This window comes from Molossus molossus, unplaced genomic scaffold, assembly GCF_014108415.1.
Source record: "Molossus molossus isolate mMolMol1 unplaced genomic scaffold, mMolMol1.p scaffold_m16_p_10, whole genome shotgun sequence".
NCBI classification, from domain to species: domain Eukaryota; kingdom Metazoa; phylum Chordata; class Mammalia; order Chiroptera; family Molossidae; genus Molossus; species Molossus molossus.
Genome location: NW_023425345.1, coordinates 23,258,749 through 23,280,984, shown reverse-complemented (window position 1 = coordinate 23,280,984; position 22,236 = coordinate 23,258,749). Strand labels below are relative to the sequence as shown.

The 22,236-nt window shown below is 35.9% G+C and overlaps 1 protein-coding gene across 3 annotated transcripts in view; it reads right to left on the bottom strand.

The window, feature by feature from the left end:
* Positions 1 to 5,739, bottom strand: part of CLEC12A (C-type lectin domain family 12 member A) — a 34,295-nt gene extending 28,556 nt beyond the window's left edge. For 2 of the 3 annotated variants that reach the window (XM_036252959.1, XM_036252958.1), the window contains exon 1: positions 5,462 to 5,672. In XM_036252959.1, the coding sequence (XP_036108852.1) occupies positions 5,462 to 5,552 (91 nt within the window). In that variant the 5' untranslated portion in view covers positions 5,553 to 5,672. Of the gene's footprint in view, positions 1 to 5,461; positions 5,673 to 5,713 lie in introns of those variants that run through there. The other variant, XM_036252957.1, reaches the window with a different exon arrangement.
* Positions 5,740 to 22,236: the final 16,497 nt, after the last annotated feature.

Sequence of the window (22,236 nt, the reverse complement as noted above, 5' to 3'; positions counted from 1 at the left end):
GATGAACTAAAAAAGACCCACAGCTAGACACATCATAATAAAAATGGCAAACATTAAAGACAAAGAAAGAATCTTAAAGGAAGCAAGAAAGAGACAGAAAGTTACCTACAAGGAAGTTCCCAATAGACTGTCAGCTGATTTCTCAATAGAAACACTGCAGGCCAGAAGGAAGTCGCATGAAGTATACAAAGTAATGAAAGGCAAGGGTCTGAAACCAAGACTACTCTACCCACTGAGACTATCATTCAAAATGATTCAAAGGAGAAATAAAGAGCCTCACAGACAAAAATAAAAAAACTAAACAAACTTCCACCACCAAACCAGCACTGCAAGAAATGCTAAAGGGACTGTTGTAAGAAAAAGAAGAAGAAACAGAGAGAGAAAAAGGAACACAGGCATAAAATATAAATGGCAACTAATAAGTATCTCTCAATAATAACCTTAAATGTAAATGGCTTAAATGCTTCAATCAAAAGACAAAGGGTAGCTGATTGGATAAGAAAATACAACCCACATATATGCTGTCTACAAGAGACCCACCTCACAACAAAAGACTCACACAGGATGAAAGTAAAGGGATGAAAAAAATTTTTTTCCAAGCAAATGGAAATAAAAAAAAAAGCTGGTGTAGCAATACTCATATCTGATAAGATAAACTTCAAAACGAGGGCCATAATAAGAGACAAAGAAGGTCACTACATAATATTCAAAGAATCAATCGAACAAGAGAATATAACCCTGGTAAACATATACTCACCAAATATGGGAGCACCAAAATATATTTAAAAATGTCTAGAGGATTTTAAGGGAGAAATCAATAGTAATACAATCATAGTAGGTAACTTTAACATGCCACTGACACTGCTGGATAGATCTTTTAGACAAAAAATTAACAAGGACACAAAGACCTTAAATGACAAACCAGATCAGTTGGACTTAATTAATATTTACAGAACATTTCACCCCAAAGCTGCAGATTATACATTCTTCTTCAGTGCACATGGGACATTCTCGAAGATAGACCACATATTAGGACACAAAGCAAGTCTCTACAAATTTAAGAAGATCGAAATCATACCAAGCATCTTCTCAGATCACAGTGGCATGAAACTAGAAATTAATTACAACAAAAACACACAAAAACATTCAAACATTTGGAAGCTAAATAACATGTTATTAAACAATCAATGGGTTACCAAGAAGATCAAAGAATAAATTAAAAACTTCTTGGAAACCAATAAAAATGAGCACAAAACAACACAAAATCTGTAGGAGGCAGCAAAAGCAGTCCTGAGAGAGAAGTTCATAGCACTACAGGCCTACCTCAAAAAACAAGATAAATTCCTAATTGATTATCTAACCTCACAACTTAAAAAACTAGAAAGTAAACAAAAAGAAAAACCCAGAGCAAGTAGAAGGAAAGAAATAGTAAAGGTCAGAGCAGAAATCAATGACATAAAAATTAAAAAACAATTCCAAAGATCAATGAAACAAAGAGCTGGTTCTTTGAAAAGATAAACAAGATTGATGGACCCTTAGCCAGACTCACCAAGAAACAAAAAGAGAGGACCCAAATAAACAAAATCAGAAATGAAAGAGGAGAAAAACAACTGACATCACAGAAATACAAAGGATCATCAAATACTATGAACAATTATATGCCAACAAATTGGACAATCTAGGCAAAATGGATAAATTTCTAGAAACACAGTCTCCCAAAACTGAACCGGAAGAGATAGAAAACTTGAACAGAACAATAACAACTAAGGAAATTGAAAATGTAATCAAGAAACTTCCAGCAAACAAAAGCTCAGTCCCGGACAGCTTCAAGGGAGAATTTTGTCAAACATTCAAAAATCTAACACCCATTCTCCTCAAACTATTCCAAAAAAAAAAAAAAAAAATTCAAGAAGACAGTAAACTTCCAAACTCATTCTAATCCTAATTCCAGCATAATCGTAATTCCAAAACCAGATAAAGACACTACAAGAAAAAACAAAACAAAAAAACTACAGGGCAATATCCCTGATGAACACAGATGCAAAAATCCTTAACAAAATATTAGCAAATCAGATCCAGAGATACATCAAAAAAAGTATTTACCATGACCAAGTGGGATTCATTCCAGGGATGCAAGGATGGTACAATATTCACAAAGCAATAAATGTGATACACCACATAAACAAAATGAGACATAAAAACCATATGATCATTTCAATAGATGCTGAAAAAGCATTTGACAAAATCCAGCACCTACTTCTGATAAAAACACTCAGCAATGTGGGAGTAGAGGGATCATATCTTGACATAATAAAGGTCATATATGAAAAATCTATAGCCAGCATCATACTCAATGAGCAGAAACTAAAAGCATTTCCTTTAAGAACAGGAACAAAACAGGGATGCCACTTTTGCCACTTTTATTTAACATAGTATTGGAAGTCTTAGCCACAGCAATTTAGATATAAAGAAAATATAAAAGAGAATCAAATTGAAAAGGAGGAAGTGAAACTGTCATTATCTGCAGATGACATGATATTGCACATAGAAAACCATAAAGATGCCATCAAAAATCTAATAAATTTAATAAATGAATTTTGCAAAGTAGCAGGATACAAAATTAATGTCAAGAAATCCAAGGCATTCTTATACACCAGTGATGAACTCACAGAAAGAGAAACTAAAAAAACAATTCCATTTACTATTGTGGCAAAAAAAAAATTAAGATACATAGAAATAAACTTAACCAAAGAAGTAAAGGACCTCTTCACAGAAAACTACAGGTCATTGAAAAAAGAAATAGAGGAAGATATAAAACAGTAGAAGCATATACCTTGTTCATGGATTGGAAGAATTAACATCATTAAAGTGTCCATACTACCCAAAGCAATTTATAGATTCAATACAATCTCCATTATAATATCAATGACATATTTCACAGAACTAGAACAAATACTCCAAAAGTTTATATGGAACCAAAAAAGACCCTGAAAGCCACAGTAATCTTGAAAAAGAAGAACAAAGTAGGAGGGATCACAATACTGGATATCAGGTTATACCACAAAGCCACTGTAATCAAAACAGCCTGGTACTGGCACAAGTACGGTCATATAGATCAATGGAACAGAACAGAGAATCTGGAAATTGACCCAAGACAATATGCTCAATTAATTTTTGACAAAGGTGGCAGGTGGAAAGAACCACCTTTGTGGGGTCAATAAATGGTGTTTGGAAAACTGAAAAGCTACATGCAAAAAAAAATTAAGCTAGACCACCAACTTAGACCATACACAAGAATAAACTCAAAATGGATAAAAGACTTAAATGTGACTTCTGAATCCATAAAAAATCCTAGAAGAAAATGTAGGCAACAAAATTTCAGACATCACATGCAGCAGAATTTTCACTGATAGAACGCCTGAAGCAAGAGAAACAAGGGAAAAAATGAACACATGGGACTACATCAAACTAAAACGCTTCTGCACAGCACAAAAAGCAACTATCAGATTGGAAAGTGAATCCACTATATGGGAGAGCATAACTACCAATGATACGTCAGATAAGAGGCTAATTTCCAAAATATATAGAGTACTTATACAATTCAACAAAAGAAAAAGAATTAGAAAAATTAGAAAATAGAAAATGGGCAGAGGAGCTAAATAGACACCTCTCCAAACAGGACATACAGATGGCCAAGAGACATTTGAAAAAATGCTCAATGTCACTAATCATCAGAGAGATGCAAATTAAAACAACTATGAGGTATCACCTCACACGTGTCAGAATGGCCACCATCAACAAATCATCAAACAAGTGTTGGCGAGGGTGTGAAGAAAAGGGGACTCTAGTACACTGCTGGTGGGAATGCAGACTGGTGCAGCCACTATGGAAAACACTATGGTGTTGCCTCAAAAATTAAAAATTGAATTGCCATTTGACCCAGTGATCCGACTTCTAGGAATATACTGTAAGAAACCTGAAACACCAATCAGAAAGAATATATGTAGCCCTATGCTCATGGCAGCACTATTTATAATCGCTAAGATCTGGAAACAGCCCAAGTGTCCATCAATAGATGAGTGGATAAAAAAGCGGTGGTACATATACACAATAGAATACTATGCAGCTGTAAGAAAAAATATCTCTTATCCTTTGATAAGAGGGATCTGCAAAGTATTATCCTAAGTGAAACAAGCCAATCAGAGAAAGACAAATATCACATGATCTCACTTATTTGTGGAATATAATGAACAAAACAAACTGATGAACAAAATAGACCCAGAGGCATAAAATTGGGGTACAGACTGACAAACCTCAGAAGAAGGGGTTGGAGGGTAGAGGAGGGAAGAGATAAACCACAGAACTTATATACATGTATGCATAACCATGGACATAGACAACAATGCTGGGGATGGGGGGGGGGTGGGAGAAGGGTGTCAATGGGGGAAAAAGGAGAAACATCTGTAACAATAATAAATTAATAAAAAATTCAAAAATCCATACACCACAATCATGTAGGATTTATTCTAAGCATGTAAATGTGGTTTGACTTCCACACATCAATGTCATACATTATGTCAATGAAAAAAAGATAAAAATCATATGATTATCTTGATCAATGCATGTACAAAATTCAATATTGATTTCTGATAAAAACTCAACAAAGTGAGTATAGAGGTAATGTACCTCAACATAACAAAGATCATATATATGATAAGCCCGCAGCTGACATCGTACTGAATGGTGAAAAGCTAAAAGCTTTTCCTTTAATATCAGGAGCAAGACAAAGATGCCCACTCTCACCACTTTTATTCAACATGGTACTGGAAATCCTAGCCCTCCAAACTGAAAAAGAAGTGCAACTGTCACTATTTGCTGATGATATGATATTATATATGGAAAATTCTAAATTCTAAGGAAACTGTTAAAACTAATAAACAAATTCAGTAAAGTTGCAGGTTACAATTTCAATACACTAAAATCTGTTGCATATTTATGCGCTAACAATGAACTACCAGAAAGAGAGATTAAGATAACAATCCCATTTACAATGACATCAAAAGAATAAAATACCTAGGAATAAATTTAACCAAGGAGGTGAAAACCTGTATGCTGAACTACAAGACATTAAAGAAAGAATTGAAGAGAACACAAATAAATGGAAAGATAATTTGTGCTCATGGACTGAAAGAATTGATACTGTTAAAATGTCCATGCTACTAAGCAATATATAGAATCAATACAATCCTCCCTCTAGCTCTCCCTCCTTCCCTCCCACTCTATCTAAAGATAAATGGAAAAATATCCTCGAGTGAGGATTAAAATTTTTTTTTTCAAATTGAAGAAGGATCATTGTCAACTCATTACTACCTAAGGTACAGCGCTTCAACACTTACACTTCTACCACCTTCTACACTTCTTTTCTAACATCATACAAAACATCCATCGCTCAGAATCTTACCTTTTACACCAACTTGGTGAAACTCCTGAATATTTTCTCTCTTATTGGAGTCCTGGAATTTTAGATCCGCATAAGTTACTTCTTCAGACATTGATGACTCTGAAAAGAAAACTTGACAAACTGGAAAAAAAAAACAAAAAAGATGAAGATAAATTAACAGTTGAATGTTAAACAGGAGTTGTAATTTTCATTTCTGTTTATAAACCAAAGCTTAAACTTCTGTTTTTATATTTTACTGCTCCAACTACCCACAAGTTAGCCAATGAGCTGCAACCTTACTGTGTCTTCAGATAAGAACATAGAACTGGTGCAAGAGGGAACATCTTAACATTCTTCTTCCTCTTTCTCTTTCTTTTGCATATTTCTCTATGTCTGCCAACCTACAGAGCAGTTTTTCACGTTGTGTCTGGGTATTATCAATGTTGTGCAAGGGAGTATGAATCACTAGTGCCACATGATGCAGATTTAACAGAATTTATTGGAGACAATCTTTCAAGCAGAGAAATAATAAAAAGGACACAATTCTCACTCACTATACAGAAATAGCCTGGTATAGACATTCTGCCCAAGTCATGGCAAAGGTTCTGATAGAGGGTGCTTGCTATAGCCAGGAGACTACACATACACAAAGAGCACTCCCAGAGAAAGGAAGAATGTAAACTCTACCTTGCCACCTTGTTCCATAGGTTAGCCTTAGATAAGATAGAACACTTAGTTTCTCTAATAACAAGAAATAAACTAAGGAACCTGGGGCCCAGGGACCACATTAGGGGGTCTACATGCCAATGTCCAAGGTTGGTACACCAAAGATCCTAGAAACAGCTTTGAAGGCCAGGAAAGCTGAGATCAACCTTGCAGTCTTTCTGCAGACTGGCTCAATTAATTTGAGCCAGCTCTCAGCTAAGCTACCAGAGGAGAAAAGAAATGAGTCTTCAAGGTTATGCAAGTGAGTGTCTGATAAGTCTGAGGCAATGTTCTCAGGAGGTAGAAGTTCAATCGTTTCTTGATCAAGTATGCAAGGTGGAGATGCGGAGTGTGAATTTATTGGTTCCGAGTAAGTTCTTTCTCATTTCGATTAGGAAATCTTAGCTTAAAATTTGTATTGGAATTGCCACACATAAATTCCATAAAATGTTTGTTTGTTTATTTGTTTTTTACTTAAGAGAATGTGTAAAGATTACTTTAAGTATTTTTTTTTTAATTTTTAAAATTAACTGCTTTATTTTATATTGGAATAGGTAGTAAAATAAAATGAATACATAGAAAAAATAAAATAAAATAATAGGTCCCTTTCATAAGAGCTACTAAAGAATTAAAAAAAAAATCACAGATACAAAATAATTACAAATATGTACAATCAAAATGAAGAAAACTTTAAAACTCTTAAAACAAAAAAATTAAAAATAACAAAACTTGCTTTTAGATTACAAGCATCAATATTGCAAGAAAAAAGTTATTTCTCCTAAATGCATCTAAATATTAAATGTCAACTTAATTAAAATACTAATAGATTTTTCCCCCTTGATACTTGAAGAAAAGTTATCAAAATTCATCTAAAAATACAACAGTGAATATCTTGCCAGCAACATTTAAAGTAAAGAATTCGCAAAACATATAATGATTATCTGTTTCATCCTAAGCACTTTACTAATGCTGGTTTCATCTTTACAGCTCTATGAACTGCTATTATTATCATCCTTATTTTACACTTGGGAAAGTGAGCTATCAAGAGGCTATGTCCTTATCCAACATCACACAAATGAAAAAGGTTAGAGCTGAGACCTGACCTAAGCATCCTGGCTGCCTAGTGCAATATATTCACAGGCAATAATGCCTCACATTAAAAAAAAAAAAAAAATACCTTTCTTGATAGGAATAGACTAGCCCTTCTAGTTCTGCTTGGTGGATCATATATTTATATATAAAGAGTTGAAAACATTAACATTTTAGAAGAAAATACATATTGGTGGATTTTTTTATTATTATCTTTGAGTGGGAAAGACCTTTAGAAATAAGACAAGAAAAGCCATTCAAAAGATTGACACAATTGATAATATAAAACCTAAATTTGTTTATATGACACAATATAATAAAATAAAAATACCCATGGAAAACTGAACAAAATTATATATATTTCTAAAGTACTGTCTTCAGATTATATTACATTTGTGTCTTAAAAACCATTCAAGTCATTTCTCTGCTCTACCAAGCTAGCAGTTTTCAGGTGGTGAGGCATGCCAGTGAATTGTTGTTAAATGCCCTACTTCCTTTGCCTTGAAATAAATTTCTTTGTCAGAAGGCATGGGGTAAGGAACACCATGGAGATTAATGAATTACCCTGTAAATCTAAGACTAATGGTGCTGTCAGATGCATTAAAGGTAAGGAAGATAAATCTATGTCTGGATCAGTGTCCCAATTATTTTTTAAAGCTCAATTTTCTCCTGTTTTTCAAATATCTCTCTCTCTCTCTCTCTCTCTCTCTCTCTCTCTCTCTCTCTCTCTCTCTCTCTTCCCCTTTAGCTAGGTAGGGGCTCATCATCAATCCAGTCCAATTTGAATTCTTCTCTCTAAATTAACAAAACAGGCCTAACCAAATCCAACAAATACTTTATTTTCCAAATACTTTATTTTCACTATATCTATTGGGTATTTCTTATATATTTTCTAAACTTACAAGTAATTTTTCTGGGACATTTAGTTGGGGACAGTATCACAGATGCAGAAGCAATAACACTTGCTGTTATCTCTTAGAAGTATTTGATGCCAATGGGCTACTCCTTCCTTCTTAAACATTTTTATCTCTTGGATTCCATCTTGCTGTTACTTAATCCTTAATGAAATTATTTTTAATGCCGATTATTATTTATCTCACTTCTAGAACTCTTATTTCACTCTTGAATTATTTCCAAGTTGTTGAACTTCTTTATACTTTTCTCTATTTGAACACAGATATCATTTTTATATTAAATGTCCTGTCTGATATTATCAGTGTCTGAAACATTTGGCATGTCAGTTGGTGCTTTGTCATTTAGTTTTCTGCTTTTTCTATTTTTAGGGTGTCTCAGAATTTTTTATTAAATGCCAGATATTGCATATAAAAACAGTGGAGATTATGAATGATATCTTTCTAAAAAGAGATTTTTATTTTTTTTCTTGCAAGCAGGAAAAACATAAACAGTAAATCATGACCAGTTGGAGTCCATCATGTTTTGTCTTTTTAGTTGTTTTAGAATTTTGTCCAACTTTTATAATGACTTTTTTGTAGGAGGTTTCATATGATATAAGCCACAGGTCAATGGCCAGAAGAGATCTCTCTGTTGCTTATTGTATAAAACCTACTGAGCATATATAAGACCTAATGGTCAAAGAGTACATTCAGGTAAGTTTTTCTTGGACAACATGTACTAGGAGACAATATCACAGATGTAGAGGCAATAGTAGCTGTTCTCTCACCTATCACACTCTGGGGCAATGCCCAGCAATCAGTTAGGTCTGGATGTCAGATGCCAGAGAGAATTCTTATGTTGCAAGTGGGTGTTTTAGATGCATGGCTGGGGGGTCTGCAGCTTCTCTGCTGGCAGGATTCAGGGTTGCATTTTAAGCATTTTGGTGACCACATTATAACATGGGAAAATCTTACATCTCCTCTATTCTGCTGTTTCACTATTTTTACCACAGAAACCACCAGTCCCACTTTGTATGCCTGAAACTGCAGGATGTATCAAAACCTATCACCTGAGACCTCCCAGAAGCACACTCTCCACATTTACCATCGTAAACAGTCAACTATAACCAGTTACTTTGGAAACTTACATGAGCTCACCCTGATGCAAATCAGTTTGGGATGAGTTAGTTCTTTCCTCTCATTCTAGCCTTGATTCCAAAGTATGGCTGACAGTTATCCCTCTCCAGCTGAGCTAAAACTTCAGTGTGTAAGGGCTACATGACTGGATCTCTGGGGCACATTGCCACTGGAGAAAAGGACCCAGGTTCAAGTAGAAAACCGGAAAGGACGTCATTCCCATTTTTACACCAACTACGTAAAGGCTGTATAATTTACAAATTCATAACTTTTCTTAAACTCATCAGAAATGTGAGGTCATAGGGAAGTCAAATAAAACTGAAAACTAAGGAAAGAAAGGCACTTTCAAGGAGAGACAGGGCAGGAAAACTTGTTTACCTAGGATAATAAATGGCAACTTAAAACCTCTGGCCAGTTTGGTTCAGTGGTTGTAGCGTTAGCCTGCGGACCAGAGAGTCCTGGGTTCAGTTCCCGCTAGGGGCACGTACCAATAAATAAATAAAATAAATGGCAACTCATGTAAGCCATTATAAAAATTTCAGCTAAAGTTTTTAACAAGTCGCTAAAGGAAGAGTGTGGGTTTGCATGAAAGTATAGAGGTCTTGAAAGCTGCAGACACTGCAGTAAATCAAACCCACTTCAACCCGCTTTACAGACTGCACCGGATGTGAAAGTTTGAGAGTCAGTTAGGAGACTTTAGAAAGCTTCCCATATGTTGCAAGTGTGAGGGAGATAAACAGTTGCCATTGTACAAAAGACGTAAAGGCTGCCCTGGACATTTCTCTCCTATGGAACAAAAGCCTGAAGCCACTGGGGACAAAGCAGCAAACTCCCCCCTCAGGCCACTCACTACAGCTGGAAGTGAGGTAGAAACTTTATACTCCGGGGGGAAAGACAGAAAAACACCATGATAGTATTTACACTGGCTTCTAGAAGTCCTCTGCTAAATTCAACTCTTGTTACTCTCAGTGGTTTCTTGCTTGATATCCTACCCTGTCTCTATTTTCATTTCTTCAATGTGTTTCCCCTTCCAAATAAACTGCTGTCGCTGGCATCCTCCTGTCCTGCTTCCAAGAGTCTCATGTCATCCTTTGCTACTTCCCCTTCTTGCAGGTCCTTTCCACCCTGCTGGGGCAGAAATCTTTTTTTCCTCTGTTGCATAGCCTTTTTCTGCCCCCAGTCCCTCACTATATCACTGCCTAAGGGTTCACAGAGAAGTGTATGCAGGAAATTGAGAAAAACCCCAAACCAAGCCATGGAGCACTTAACAACTTAAAAGATAAGAAACATGGTTGTAAGCTAAGCAGAATGGTCAGGTAAAATAAAAAATATCCAATTAGCCCTGGCCAGTTTGGCTCAGTGGTTAGAGTGTCGGCCTGCGGTCCGGAGAGACCCGGGTTCGGTTCCCGCTAAGGGCACGTACTTCGGTTGCAGTTTGTCCCCGGCCCTGGTTGGTCTTGCGGGTGGCAGCCACTCGATGTGTCCCTTCACGTCGATGTTTCTCTCTCTCTCTCTCCCTTCCTCTCTCTCCCTCCCACTCTATCTGTACAAAAAATGGAAAAATATCCTCGGGTGAGGATTAAAAAAAACAAAAACAAACAAACAAAAAAATATCCAATTAATTTTAAATTTCATATCTAAAATGGCTTATTTTTAGTGCAAGTATTTCTCATGCAGTGTTTGTATTTATTATATAGGCAACATTTTTGGTTGATCTGAAATTCTAATTTAACTGAGAATTCTATATTTTAACTTCCTAAATCTACCCATCTTATACATACATGAGTGAATTCGCTAGAAAATTAAACACAAATTTACAAATTTTATAATTTAGGCAGCAAAATTATTATTATTATCATTATTTTGATTAATCCTCACCTGAGGATATTTTTCTACTCATTTTTATATAGAGTGGGAGGGAGGGAGAAAGAGAGAGAGAGAGAGAGAGAGAGAGAGAGAGAGAGAGACATTGATGTGAGAGAGACACATTAATTTGCTGCCACCCGTATGACTCCAACCAGGGCCTGAGATCAAACCTGCAACCCAGGTACATGGGAATCAAATCCATGACCCTTCAGTCCATGGGCCAACACTCTAACCATTGAACAAAACTGGCCAGGGCAACAAAAATTATTTTAATGGTAAGAAAGGTTTGTTCTGACCACTCACCCAAAAGTATACTTTTTCTACCTCTTTATACACTTATCAATCAATCTATCCATTACCCAATTTCATGCTTTTTTCATAGAATTTATCAAGTATTAGGACCCAATGAATATTTTCCAAGTGACTGGAAGGTATCAGAAAATTCATTGTGTGTGTGTGTGTGTGTGTGTGTGTGTGTGTGTGTGTTTATGGACTGGCTGCCTGCTCTCTCAGGCTCTGGCCTTCACAAGTAACAGAAAGTTTACTAAATGAAACAGGAGCATAACTACTGAGATTTCTGTAAAGTCAGTTAGCTAGTAAATGAAACTGCACAGCACACACTTCTAAATCCAGGCTAACACAACAAGTGGAATGAAATAGTATAAAACTGAGGCTTAGGTACTTATACAACAGAATGCTTGGTCCAGTAGTGACCATCTCTATCTTTGCTTATTTCTAAAGGCCACTGGAGATCTGATGGGGAACAGTACCCGACAAGTTCAGTGCAGCAGTCACAGGAGATAAGATGAATCGAGTGAATGTTGCCAGGCAACCAACTCAACCCCACAGCCATCTTCAGATCATTTCACACTGGACACTACAGGCTCTGATGTTATTATCTTCTATATTCTCATTTACTGCACTTCAAGGCAGCTGGATTCCAAATTTCACAAAATCTAGCTATCGATAATATAATTTTTTTCACTTTCTATTTTGGGTCTATTACATTCAAAACTCCTTCTGTAGTGACTCATCTCAAAATCCAATAGTGGGGAAATCAGAGCAAAATGTGGGGAGAAAAGACTCAGTATATGCAGTGATGTAAAGGTTTAAAAGAAGCCGTGTACTCTGAGAAATCAAAGGAACATTTCTTTTTTTTTATCCTCACCCGAGGACATTTTTCCATTTTTTTGTTCAGATAGAGTGGGAGGGAGGGAGAGGAAGAGAGAGAGAGAGAAACATCGACGTGAAAGGGACACATCGAGTGGCTGCCACCCACACAACCAACCAGGGCCGGGGACAAACTGCAACCGAGGTACGTGCCCTTTGCGGGAACTGAACCCGGGTCTCTCCGGACCGCAGGCCGATGCTCTAACCGCTGAGCCAAACTGGCCAGGGCAAAGGAACATTTCTTATAAAACAGTTAATAAAGCATGCAGGAGAAAACTTCAGCACAACCATGAGATTCCAGAAAACACTGTATTTATTTATAAAGTAATTTGTGTGATTGGGATATTTGTTAGAGTTCTGCCTCCCTTCCTGCCCACCTAACAGGGACTGACATCACCAAGTTTGTGGTCAAGGAACAAGCGTTAACCCACAGCTCTCAGCCACATTAGAAGGGAAAAATGCCTAGACAGGCATCAGAGGACAGGGGAACAGAAGGGAATTTGATGTTTTGAAAGAACTGCAGCTCTGAATGTGCACACAGAAATTAACTTGATTTTTTAATCAAATTAAACTCGCTCTGAGACTTGTATGTTTTGCACATTTAGATAGTTCGGGGTACCATCACTTTTGTGGTCCCTATCAGTAACAAGATCAGTATCATTTCAGAAACTTTATGTCCCGAATAATATCAAAACTCCAAGGTATTCTATCCAAACTGAAACTTCAGTTTAAAACTTCTTCCCTCCTCTGACTTGAACTATTTTAGACATGAGAGCATTCAGAGAACAGGGTGTTTTGCTTGCTTCCTCTTTTTTCCTTAGCTTCATCAAATCCTCTATTTAATAGCTACTGTTTCTGACCTCAGATAGGGGAGAGAAAGCTGTAGGAAGAGAAGCAGAGATATGTGCTGTTGATGGCTTCCTTACTGAATGACTGTGGGTTTTTCAGAAATCACCTTCTCTGACTGCTACTTACTTCCTGTCAGAAACACTTCTCTTGACCTGATACCTTCTCAGCTTTTGGAATTCTATCAACACTCACTATTAGGGTTTCATTGGCTTGCGTCCCCTAGGATATGTGTTTTTGTGTTTTGATTGTGGTAAAATATACATAACATAACATTCCCCTTCTTAATTATCTTTAGGTGTACAATTTAGTGGTGTTCAGTACTTTCACATTGTTGTGCATCCATTTGCCAGAACTTTTTTCATGTTGTAAAACTGAAACTCTATGCCCATTAAATAACACCTTTCCTACTACCCCAAACCTTCCAACCAACTTTCTATTTTCTGTCTCTATGAATTTAACTAATCTAGGTACCTCATATAAGAGGAATCATACAGTGTTTGTTCATTTGTGACTGGCTTATATCACTTAGCATAATGTCCTCAAGGTTTATCCACTTGTAACGTGTCAGAATTTTCTTCCTTTTTAAGTCTGAATAATGGAACATTATATGTATATACCATAGAAGGTAAATATAAAAAAAAAAAAAAATAGCTGATCATGAGGATACTGATACTTCCACTTTTGGAGAGACTCTACATATACAGCCAGAGGAATTTAGTAAAGGCAAACATCAACCAAAAATAAGCAAAGTAGTTCTGATAAAAAACATGAAGATGTTCCAGAGAAGTTACATCCACAAAAAATATTACATCAAAGGAATTCTCAAAGACATTTCATGACATTTCAAATGCAAAAGATCCAATATTGGAAGCCCATTCAAACTTAAAAGTCAAATGTTTGAGAGAGCATAGAAAAGATGCTTGCTCAATATGTTATACAAGAAGTCAATCTATTCAAAGTAGTCTTGATAAGCTTTTTTTTTTTTTTTTTTACAAAATAGAATGAAGTACTTGAATTCTCAATGTTTCAAATTACAGTGTTCTAAAATATATTAGTTGTTCTGGTTTTCTAGTCCCTATATATTTTTGAGGGAGAGTAAGAGAGTTTTCAATGTTTTGACAAACAATTTTAAAGATCAAGGAATAATATTTCTCCTTTGATTATTAAAATAATATAACATGGTGTTAACTTGCACAGTCATTTTTATCATCTTGCTTTACTGTGCAAAGTGAGGACTCCCTGCATATGACACAAACCTTCATTCAAGTACTGTAGTAACATGTAACAACAATGGGTTTGTTTCAGCAAATATCCCTAAGCAGCCCTGGCTGGTTTTGGCTGAGCGGTTAGAGTGTTGGCCTGTGGATCAGAGAGTCTCGGGGAGTATGGGTCTCTCCATTTTCAGCTTTGAGTAGTTAGCAGGTGGGCTGCTAGCAGGAGCCAATCAGAGATTGAATTCTCAGAGTCTTAATGTGCTCCAGCCAATCCCAGGTGCCCTTGTCCCTGGGGCGTGGGAGCCGGTTGTTGCTGTCTGGTAGCCAGTACTGCCCTAGCCTCTTAGCAACGTCAAGAAAATGGCAGTTGATAGGCGCTGCCCACGGGCGCATCTGGCCCACGTCGTGTTGTGGGCCTGAGTGGAGGATGCTAGATTGATGCACAATTTCTACTTCAGTCTTACGACACCGCCCTCCTAAAAAACGGGTATCTTGGTTTCCTGTAGTATGCACCACATATAATTAGCAATTCGAAATTCATTTCCAGGATTATCCCAGCAGCTGTGACCAGAGATGAACATCTTCGTGGGAGCAAAAGAGATGGGGAAAACAGAAACTGAGAATTGGGATGGAACGGAGGTTGTGGAGCAAGAGGTCAAGAGGCCAGGTAAAGGAGAAACAGAGCTTGGCTTTGGAGACAGGAACTAAACCTCAAGTTATCATCCTAACGTCCTTTCTTAATCCTAGTTTGTACCCTCAACATTTTTTGAAATATATATATCATCTGTTATATGGCGCTGAAATACAACCCCCACCACTGCTGCTGCATTTGGAAAAGACATCTTTTATTAAAAAGTCTCAGGAGGATGTTTGGTTTTCTGTTCTGGAAGCAGGGCAGAAGAATGAGTAACATAGTTCTCAGAAATGCACTTTGAGGCTGCTGCTTCTGAAAATTTAAACCTTCGTACCAAGATACCTCCATAATATATTAATTTGTGAACAGAACATAGAGAAAAAGATAAACATTACTTGGGTTCTTTGTTTGCTTTTCTGAAGAAGATAAACAATAACATGTTTTTCCCCTAGGTAAAGGACCAAAGAAAGTCTTAGTCATATCAGGTGTGATGTGTGGAGGAATAGCTTTTCTTCTTTGGGCAACGTTCGGATTTCCTAGAAAACGTAAGTGAACACTTTCTACAAAAAAAATATTAATGATAATTTCCTTCACCTACATTGAACACTAGAACAGAAGATATTCTCCCAGCCAGAATATCTAATTTCTCTTCAAATTTAGTCACTTGCTTTGCCTTCTAGAATGATCATTCGTTCAATAATTATCTATTGAACTTCAGGCAAGTCCTAGGAGGTGAAGATACCCAAATGGAAAAAAAAAAGGGGGGGGTGTCTGGCCCCAAAGGAATTCATCTATACCTAAGAAACAAGCATATAAACAAACAGTAGTAACACAATCAAATAATTGCTAATAGAGATATGCCCAATTTGAAGCAGAAGAGGAAATTATAAACTTGATTTCTGCTAGTTTTTTCTAATTTCTTTCTTCCCATTTTTTGTGATATCTGCTCTGATCAGGCTCCCACTTCCTCTTTCTCCACCCAATTTGTTTTTCACGTTCATTAGTAACTTCCATGTTGGTAGATCCAGTGGTCTATTTTCAGTTTTTATCTTACTTGACTAATTTGCAAGAATCAACCCTCTCTCTTCTGGAAATAATGTGGAGTTCATTTGGATTTTAAGACACTATTCTCTCATGGGTTGCTTCCTGCCTAGTTTGTCCCTCTTCCCAGGTTTCCTTTGCTTGTTCCTTGTTTTCTCCATGCCCTCTTTGGTGGGATCGAACCTGTGACTATTTGGCCTGAGGGCCCATGCTCTAACTGCTGAGCCAAACTAGCCAGGGCTATCTTCCCAATTTTCAAGCTAAATCCTATATTCATGTTTTGACTCTCCAGCACCCACCCACCCCCAAACCAAAATATAAGCAGCAAATCTGCTTGATCTTTCAAAATATAACCAGAATCTGAGTATTTTTCACCACCTCTACTATTACCACCCTATTTCTAGCCAACATCCTCTCCCTACTAAACGTTTTGTTCCTTTTGAACCTTCTAGAGCAACATTTTCCAATGAAAATATAATGTTAGCCACAAATGTTATTTATATTTTAGAAGCCACTTTAAAAAAAAGTTAAAAGAAACTTATGAAATTATTTTAATTATATTTTTATTTAACCCAGTATAGTCAATATAGTATCATTTCACCATGTAACAATATAAAATTATCAATGAGATTTTTACATTCATTTTTGGTACTAAGTTTTGGACATTTAGTGTATATTTCATACTTACAGGACATCTGGATTTGAAATAGCCACATTTCAAGTGCTCAAAAACTACATATGGCTAGTTGCTACCATGCTGGACAGTACAGTTCTAGTGTATATTTTTTAACAATAAATTTAAAGAAATCAGGTCTCTTCAAAATGCTGCAATTTTTTAAATTTACTTGAAATAATGCCAAAAGCCTGCCAATGGCCTACAAGGCTCTATTGGATCTAGTCACCCAATTACCTTTGTGATCTTATTGCCTACTACTTGCCCCTTCTCCACACCATATAGGCATCCTCATCATTTTGTGAACAAGCCAGACACATTCACCTTGGTCCTTATATTATCTCTTATTTTTGCTTGGAAAGATCTTCCCCTCTGTGTACTTATGTCTCACTAGCTCACCTACTTCAAGCCTTTAATATATATCACCTTCTCATTGAACCCCATCTGCATTAAAATTTCAACTCTTTCCACCAACAATCCCAATCCTCTTAACTCTGATATATTTTATGACTAACTAATAATTTACTAAACATATAAGTTCCACAGAGCAAATATTTTTGTGTATTATGTACACTGTTGTGTTCCTAGACCTACAAAAGTGTCTGTCACACAATAAAAGTTCAAATGATAAATAAATAAATAAATTAATTAATTAATGCAAATGCTTGGTTTTCTGGTGACTCAAGTTCTGAACCAAATACTTGATTTTTGTGTTGTTTATTTGAAATTGACCTTTTTAAATCATTTTGAATTTGATACTTTGAAATAATTTTGGTGACCGGATTGTTTCACTTGGCTTTTATACCAGTCCCACACTGCTGCTTTATTGTTCCATTTGAAGATCTTCCCATTGATGGGCTTGACTATGAACCAGTAATTTATTCAACTGTGGATAGGAGGTGTCATTTTGGAAAACCTTGTTTTTCTTAGGGTAATACATTAATAAGTAACTTCATTTATCTAATTGTAGTAGGTTGGAGAGTGAAAAGCTAGTAAAATTTCAACATCTTTTCCCTGTCATTGTTCTATGTTTAAGGACAAAGAAAAGATATCAACTTCTGGGGAAAAGCTGTTCGTGAAATGCAATCTAGTGTAAGTTAAGTCAGCAAAAGGGAGCCAACCCTCTGAGGTTATGAATATAGAGAATTGGTTTATTTATAGTGGGACATATCCCAGATGTCATAGTAAGTTACAGGAAAAGAAACAGATGAATAGAGAAAATGACAGCAATATAAAGAAACTGGGAGGGAATTGGCTAGAGAAGTTTTAGTTTCTGAAAGTTTGTTTATTTGTTTGTTACTGTTATCATAAATTCTGCATAGGTCTGAATTCTTCAATTGTGATTTCTTTTATGCTTTGTTCTTGGTCTTTAATATTTCTGAGTTGATGTTTAAAGTTAAACCATTTGAATTGAATATGAAAAAATACATTTTTTTTCAATCTGAAATATATATAATTTTTTACCCTAAAGGTTAAACTCTTTCTTTCTCTTACACTTTATTCACTTTTTTTCTCTATCACTGTGCTAATTTTAGTTAAAAATCCAAGGATTTTTAAAGAAAAGACATGTGCTTGGAATGCAACTCTATGTCCACAAGGCTGGAACCGAATCCATAATAAATGCTTCTTTCTATCTGAACAAGAAAAAACTTGGAGAGACAGCCAGGCAAACTGTATGGCCTATCATGGAACTCTGGTCATATTCAGCTCCCAGAATGAAGTGGTTAGATTTTTCCTTTGCAATATAAATCTCATTTAATTTATTGAGGTACTGTATGACAGGTATACTTCAAAGTTATGATGCATCATTCAACAAAACAAAGAATTTTGCCTTTATAGAGCTTCTCAAGGGAAGAGACAGGGAATGAAAACTAATTACAACAAATATATAAATTATGTAGTTTATTAGAAGTTAGTAAATTTTATGCAAAAATATATATTTATAAATTAAGTGGTATTGTGAGTGTTCCAAGTGGGTAGGCTGCAAGCAAGATGGTCTTTTCTCATTGAGATGCTGACACTTAATAAATATGTTAAGTATATGAGGGAATTAGTCAAGGCAGTCTGGGGGATAAACTTCCATGGAAGAGGAAACAGCTAGAACACAGACATTAAGGTAGGTACATGCCTGGAATATTCAAGGAATAGAAAAGAGGCAACCAGTTAGTGCCTAGAATGAGGGAGTGAGTGAAGGATATGGATCATTAAGGTCTTGTAGACTATTGTAAAGTAAAAGTAAAATAAGGAAATATTACAGAATTGTGAACAAAAGTATGACATGATATGACTTAAGTTTTATTTTTGTTTGTTTTTGTTCATTTTCACCCGAAGATAGTTTTCCATTGATTTTAGATAGAGTGGAAGGGAGAGTGGATGGTGGGGGTGAGAGAGAGAAAGGGAGAGAAACATCGATGTGAGACAGACACATTGATTGGTTGCCTCCCACATGACCCAAACCAGGGCTGGGTAAGGAACCTGCAAGCCAGGTACTTGCCCATGAGCGGCAGTCGAACCCAAGACCCTCCAGTCCGTGGGTTAACACTCCAACCACTGAGCCAAACCAGCCAGGGCTTGATTTAAGTTTTTAAAAAAAATCATTTTCTTTGCTCTGACCAGCAAGTGTCAAATATACAAGCACAATGTCATCTTACAAGGCTGTTGCTACCACCCTAACAAGAGAATACTGGGCTCAAAGAAGGACTTTAGCATTGGAGATAGTGTAAATGCAAAAATGAGGAGAGATCTATTACAGCACTCTCTATCTTGTAAAAGGACATTTTGACCTACTATATGGGGCCCTCTTCATATTGGATTGGACTGAAAAAGCAAAATGCAAGCAAACACTGGATATGGGCAAATGGAGATGCATTAAGCAATAGGTAAGCCTTAAAAACATTTATATTTTATTAAATGTGTTAAGCATGGTAAGAAGTCTGACTCTATAATCAGCTACCTCCATAGTCCCAAAAAAGCCCTCAACAAGTAGATGTCAGAGCGAACCTTCAGACAAACATATGGTTTTTAGTGAGAGCTTGGCATCAAATGCTAATATTTACTTCTACATGGTCAGTTGGACTATACCACATGTGACACACAAGTATTCCTTTTATCCTTTATGTCTCTTTCCCCTTGTACTTTGCCTTTTGTTCATTTGTTGTTGTTTTAGACTCTCATTGACAGGGGAGTTTTAGAAAATATACTCAAGCCTACACTTACCCCATCCATTGATGGCCTGAAATGGAAGAGAATATATGAGAAAAAGAAAATGTTTGTTCCTCTTGGCTTTTATTTAAAATACTAGTACTTCTGTATGTTCCTTAGCTTGAGGAACTGATTGTACCTTTAGACTCCATTTTTGTTCTTGAAACATTAAAGATTTTTCTCCAACTATAGTGGGGAGAAAAGAAGAGGAAGGATATTCAGTTCCTCATAGAGGGGGTCACTAGCTACCTTTTACGGAGCATCTACTATAGATAGGCGCTGTCCTGGTTCTATGGCAATCTGTGTTAGATATTATATAAGGTACATGACATAAAAAGGGTAGAAAGATGTTTTATGATATTTCCTAGATTATAAAATAGCATAAATTTAGAGAAACTTCTGTCTCCACTGTGTTAATATTCAATGTGGGGTGAAAATACACAATGATTTGAGGGTAATAATATAGTTAGTAATTATGTTTTCAACTTTGAAAAATGTAAGAAAGAGTACAACAAACTCTCTGACTGCAAAACCTAATACTTATGGTATTTTCTTGAGATTAAATATTGGCAGCTTAACATAGTTTATAGTATATGTAGTTCACTTTAAGAAGGATGGAGAAGTAAAAGTTGGTGTATTAGTTTGCTTGGGCTACTGTAATATCACAGACTATATACCTTAAACAATAGTTGTAGAGATTAGAAGTCCCAGATCAACGTGTCAGTTGGGTTGATTTCTTGTGAGGTGTCTCTCCTTGGCCTGTAGATGGCCATCTTCTCCCTTTGTGTCTTCACATGGCTTTTCCTCTGCCAACACCTATCTGTATCTAATTTTCTTCTTCTTATAAGGACACCAGTCATATTGGATTAGGACCCACCCTAAAGACATTATTTTAACATAATCACCTTTGTAAACACTTCATCTTCTAACACAGTTACATTCTGAGTTACTAGGGGTTGGGTCTATAACATACATTTTTGGGGTCATTCAGCCCTTGAGAGTTGGTGAGTTCTTGGCACTAAGGAATGCATAGGCATGGAAATACACATATATTTTGTAAACAGGCAGGATAAAATTTTGAAGTACCCTCGAAATTAAGAGTGTATGCCAAGTGCTACAAAGTTTTCCTAAAAGCAAGTGCTGAAAACATTTTAATTACTATATAACAAGAAATTTATGACTCACCATTCTATTTTTCTTTTCCTCATTTTGCATATTCAATCTCCTATGTTTTTACATCACGTAAAATAAGAATTCAGAAATTCTTTCTAAATATTTAATTTATAATATGAGTACCATAGTCAATCAAATACAAAATATCTATTTCACTATGGTGATGGATGCAAAGAGTGAACAAGGGAACATCTGTTTCAGCCTTACATAGACCAGTTTTGTTTGATGTGTGAAGGGTGGTCAATCAATATCAGTTACATTCTCCCTCTATATAATCTTTAAATAGCTAAATAAATGGATTCATTAATTTTTATCTGAAAATATAAAGAGAAGAACATAATCAACAAAATGATTTGCAATGTTTATTATAAAACAACATACATTTCCAGGACTGACTTTATTACTAAGGCAGTAAAGTTCTCTAGTATTCATTTCTTCCCACCACCAAAGTCTTGAGGTAAAGTTTGAAGACTGATAAGAGGAAAGAAGCAGCTCATTTTACTCCCTCTATTCCTTCTACACTGCACATTTTGAAACATGCTCACCAAAGGTCACACCATGGATTTTAGGCTGTACCTAGTTGTTTTTCATGAGGTTCAGTAAATACTCTTTCTTTTTTGTTCCAGGTTCACTATTAATGGAAATGAAAAGTGTGCCTTCATTTTTAAGAAGGGTATAAGTAGTGCCAATTGTAAGGATATGAAAAAATATATATGCAGCAGAGAAGGCGTTTGTCCTTAGATAAAGAGTTTCCCCATAGAAGAAATAAAGTAATTAAAGAAAAATCTGCTTTTTTATGAATTATAAATTCACATAGATACTCTTTTCTTTCCATCAACCATATGTTTTAAGTTTACGATAAGCTTTTAAATGATTTTTATCTCTATTTAAATACATATCTAACAAGCCAAGAAGCTAACTTCAGATTTTAATCTTTCTAAACTGATAACAGGGATTTATCTCTGTTCTGTTTTTATTTTATTTTTTTGTGGTTAAGTATTTTTTAATAGTATCTTTTATTTTCTTTATTAATTCATTTTTGTTACAGATATTTCTCCTTTTCCCCCCACTGATTCCCCCCTCCCCCTCCCTCCCTGATCTGTTTTTGGGGTTTTCTACGTATAATATCATGTCATCTGCAAATAATAACA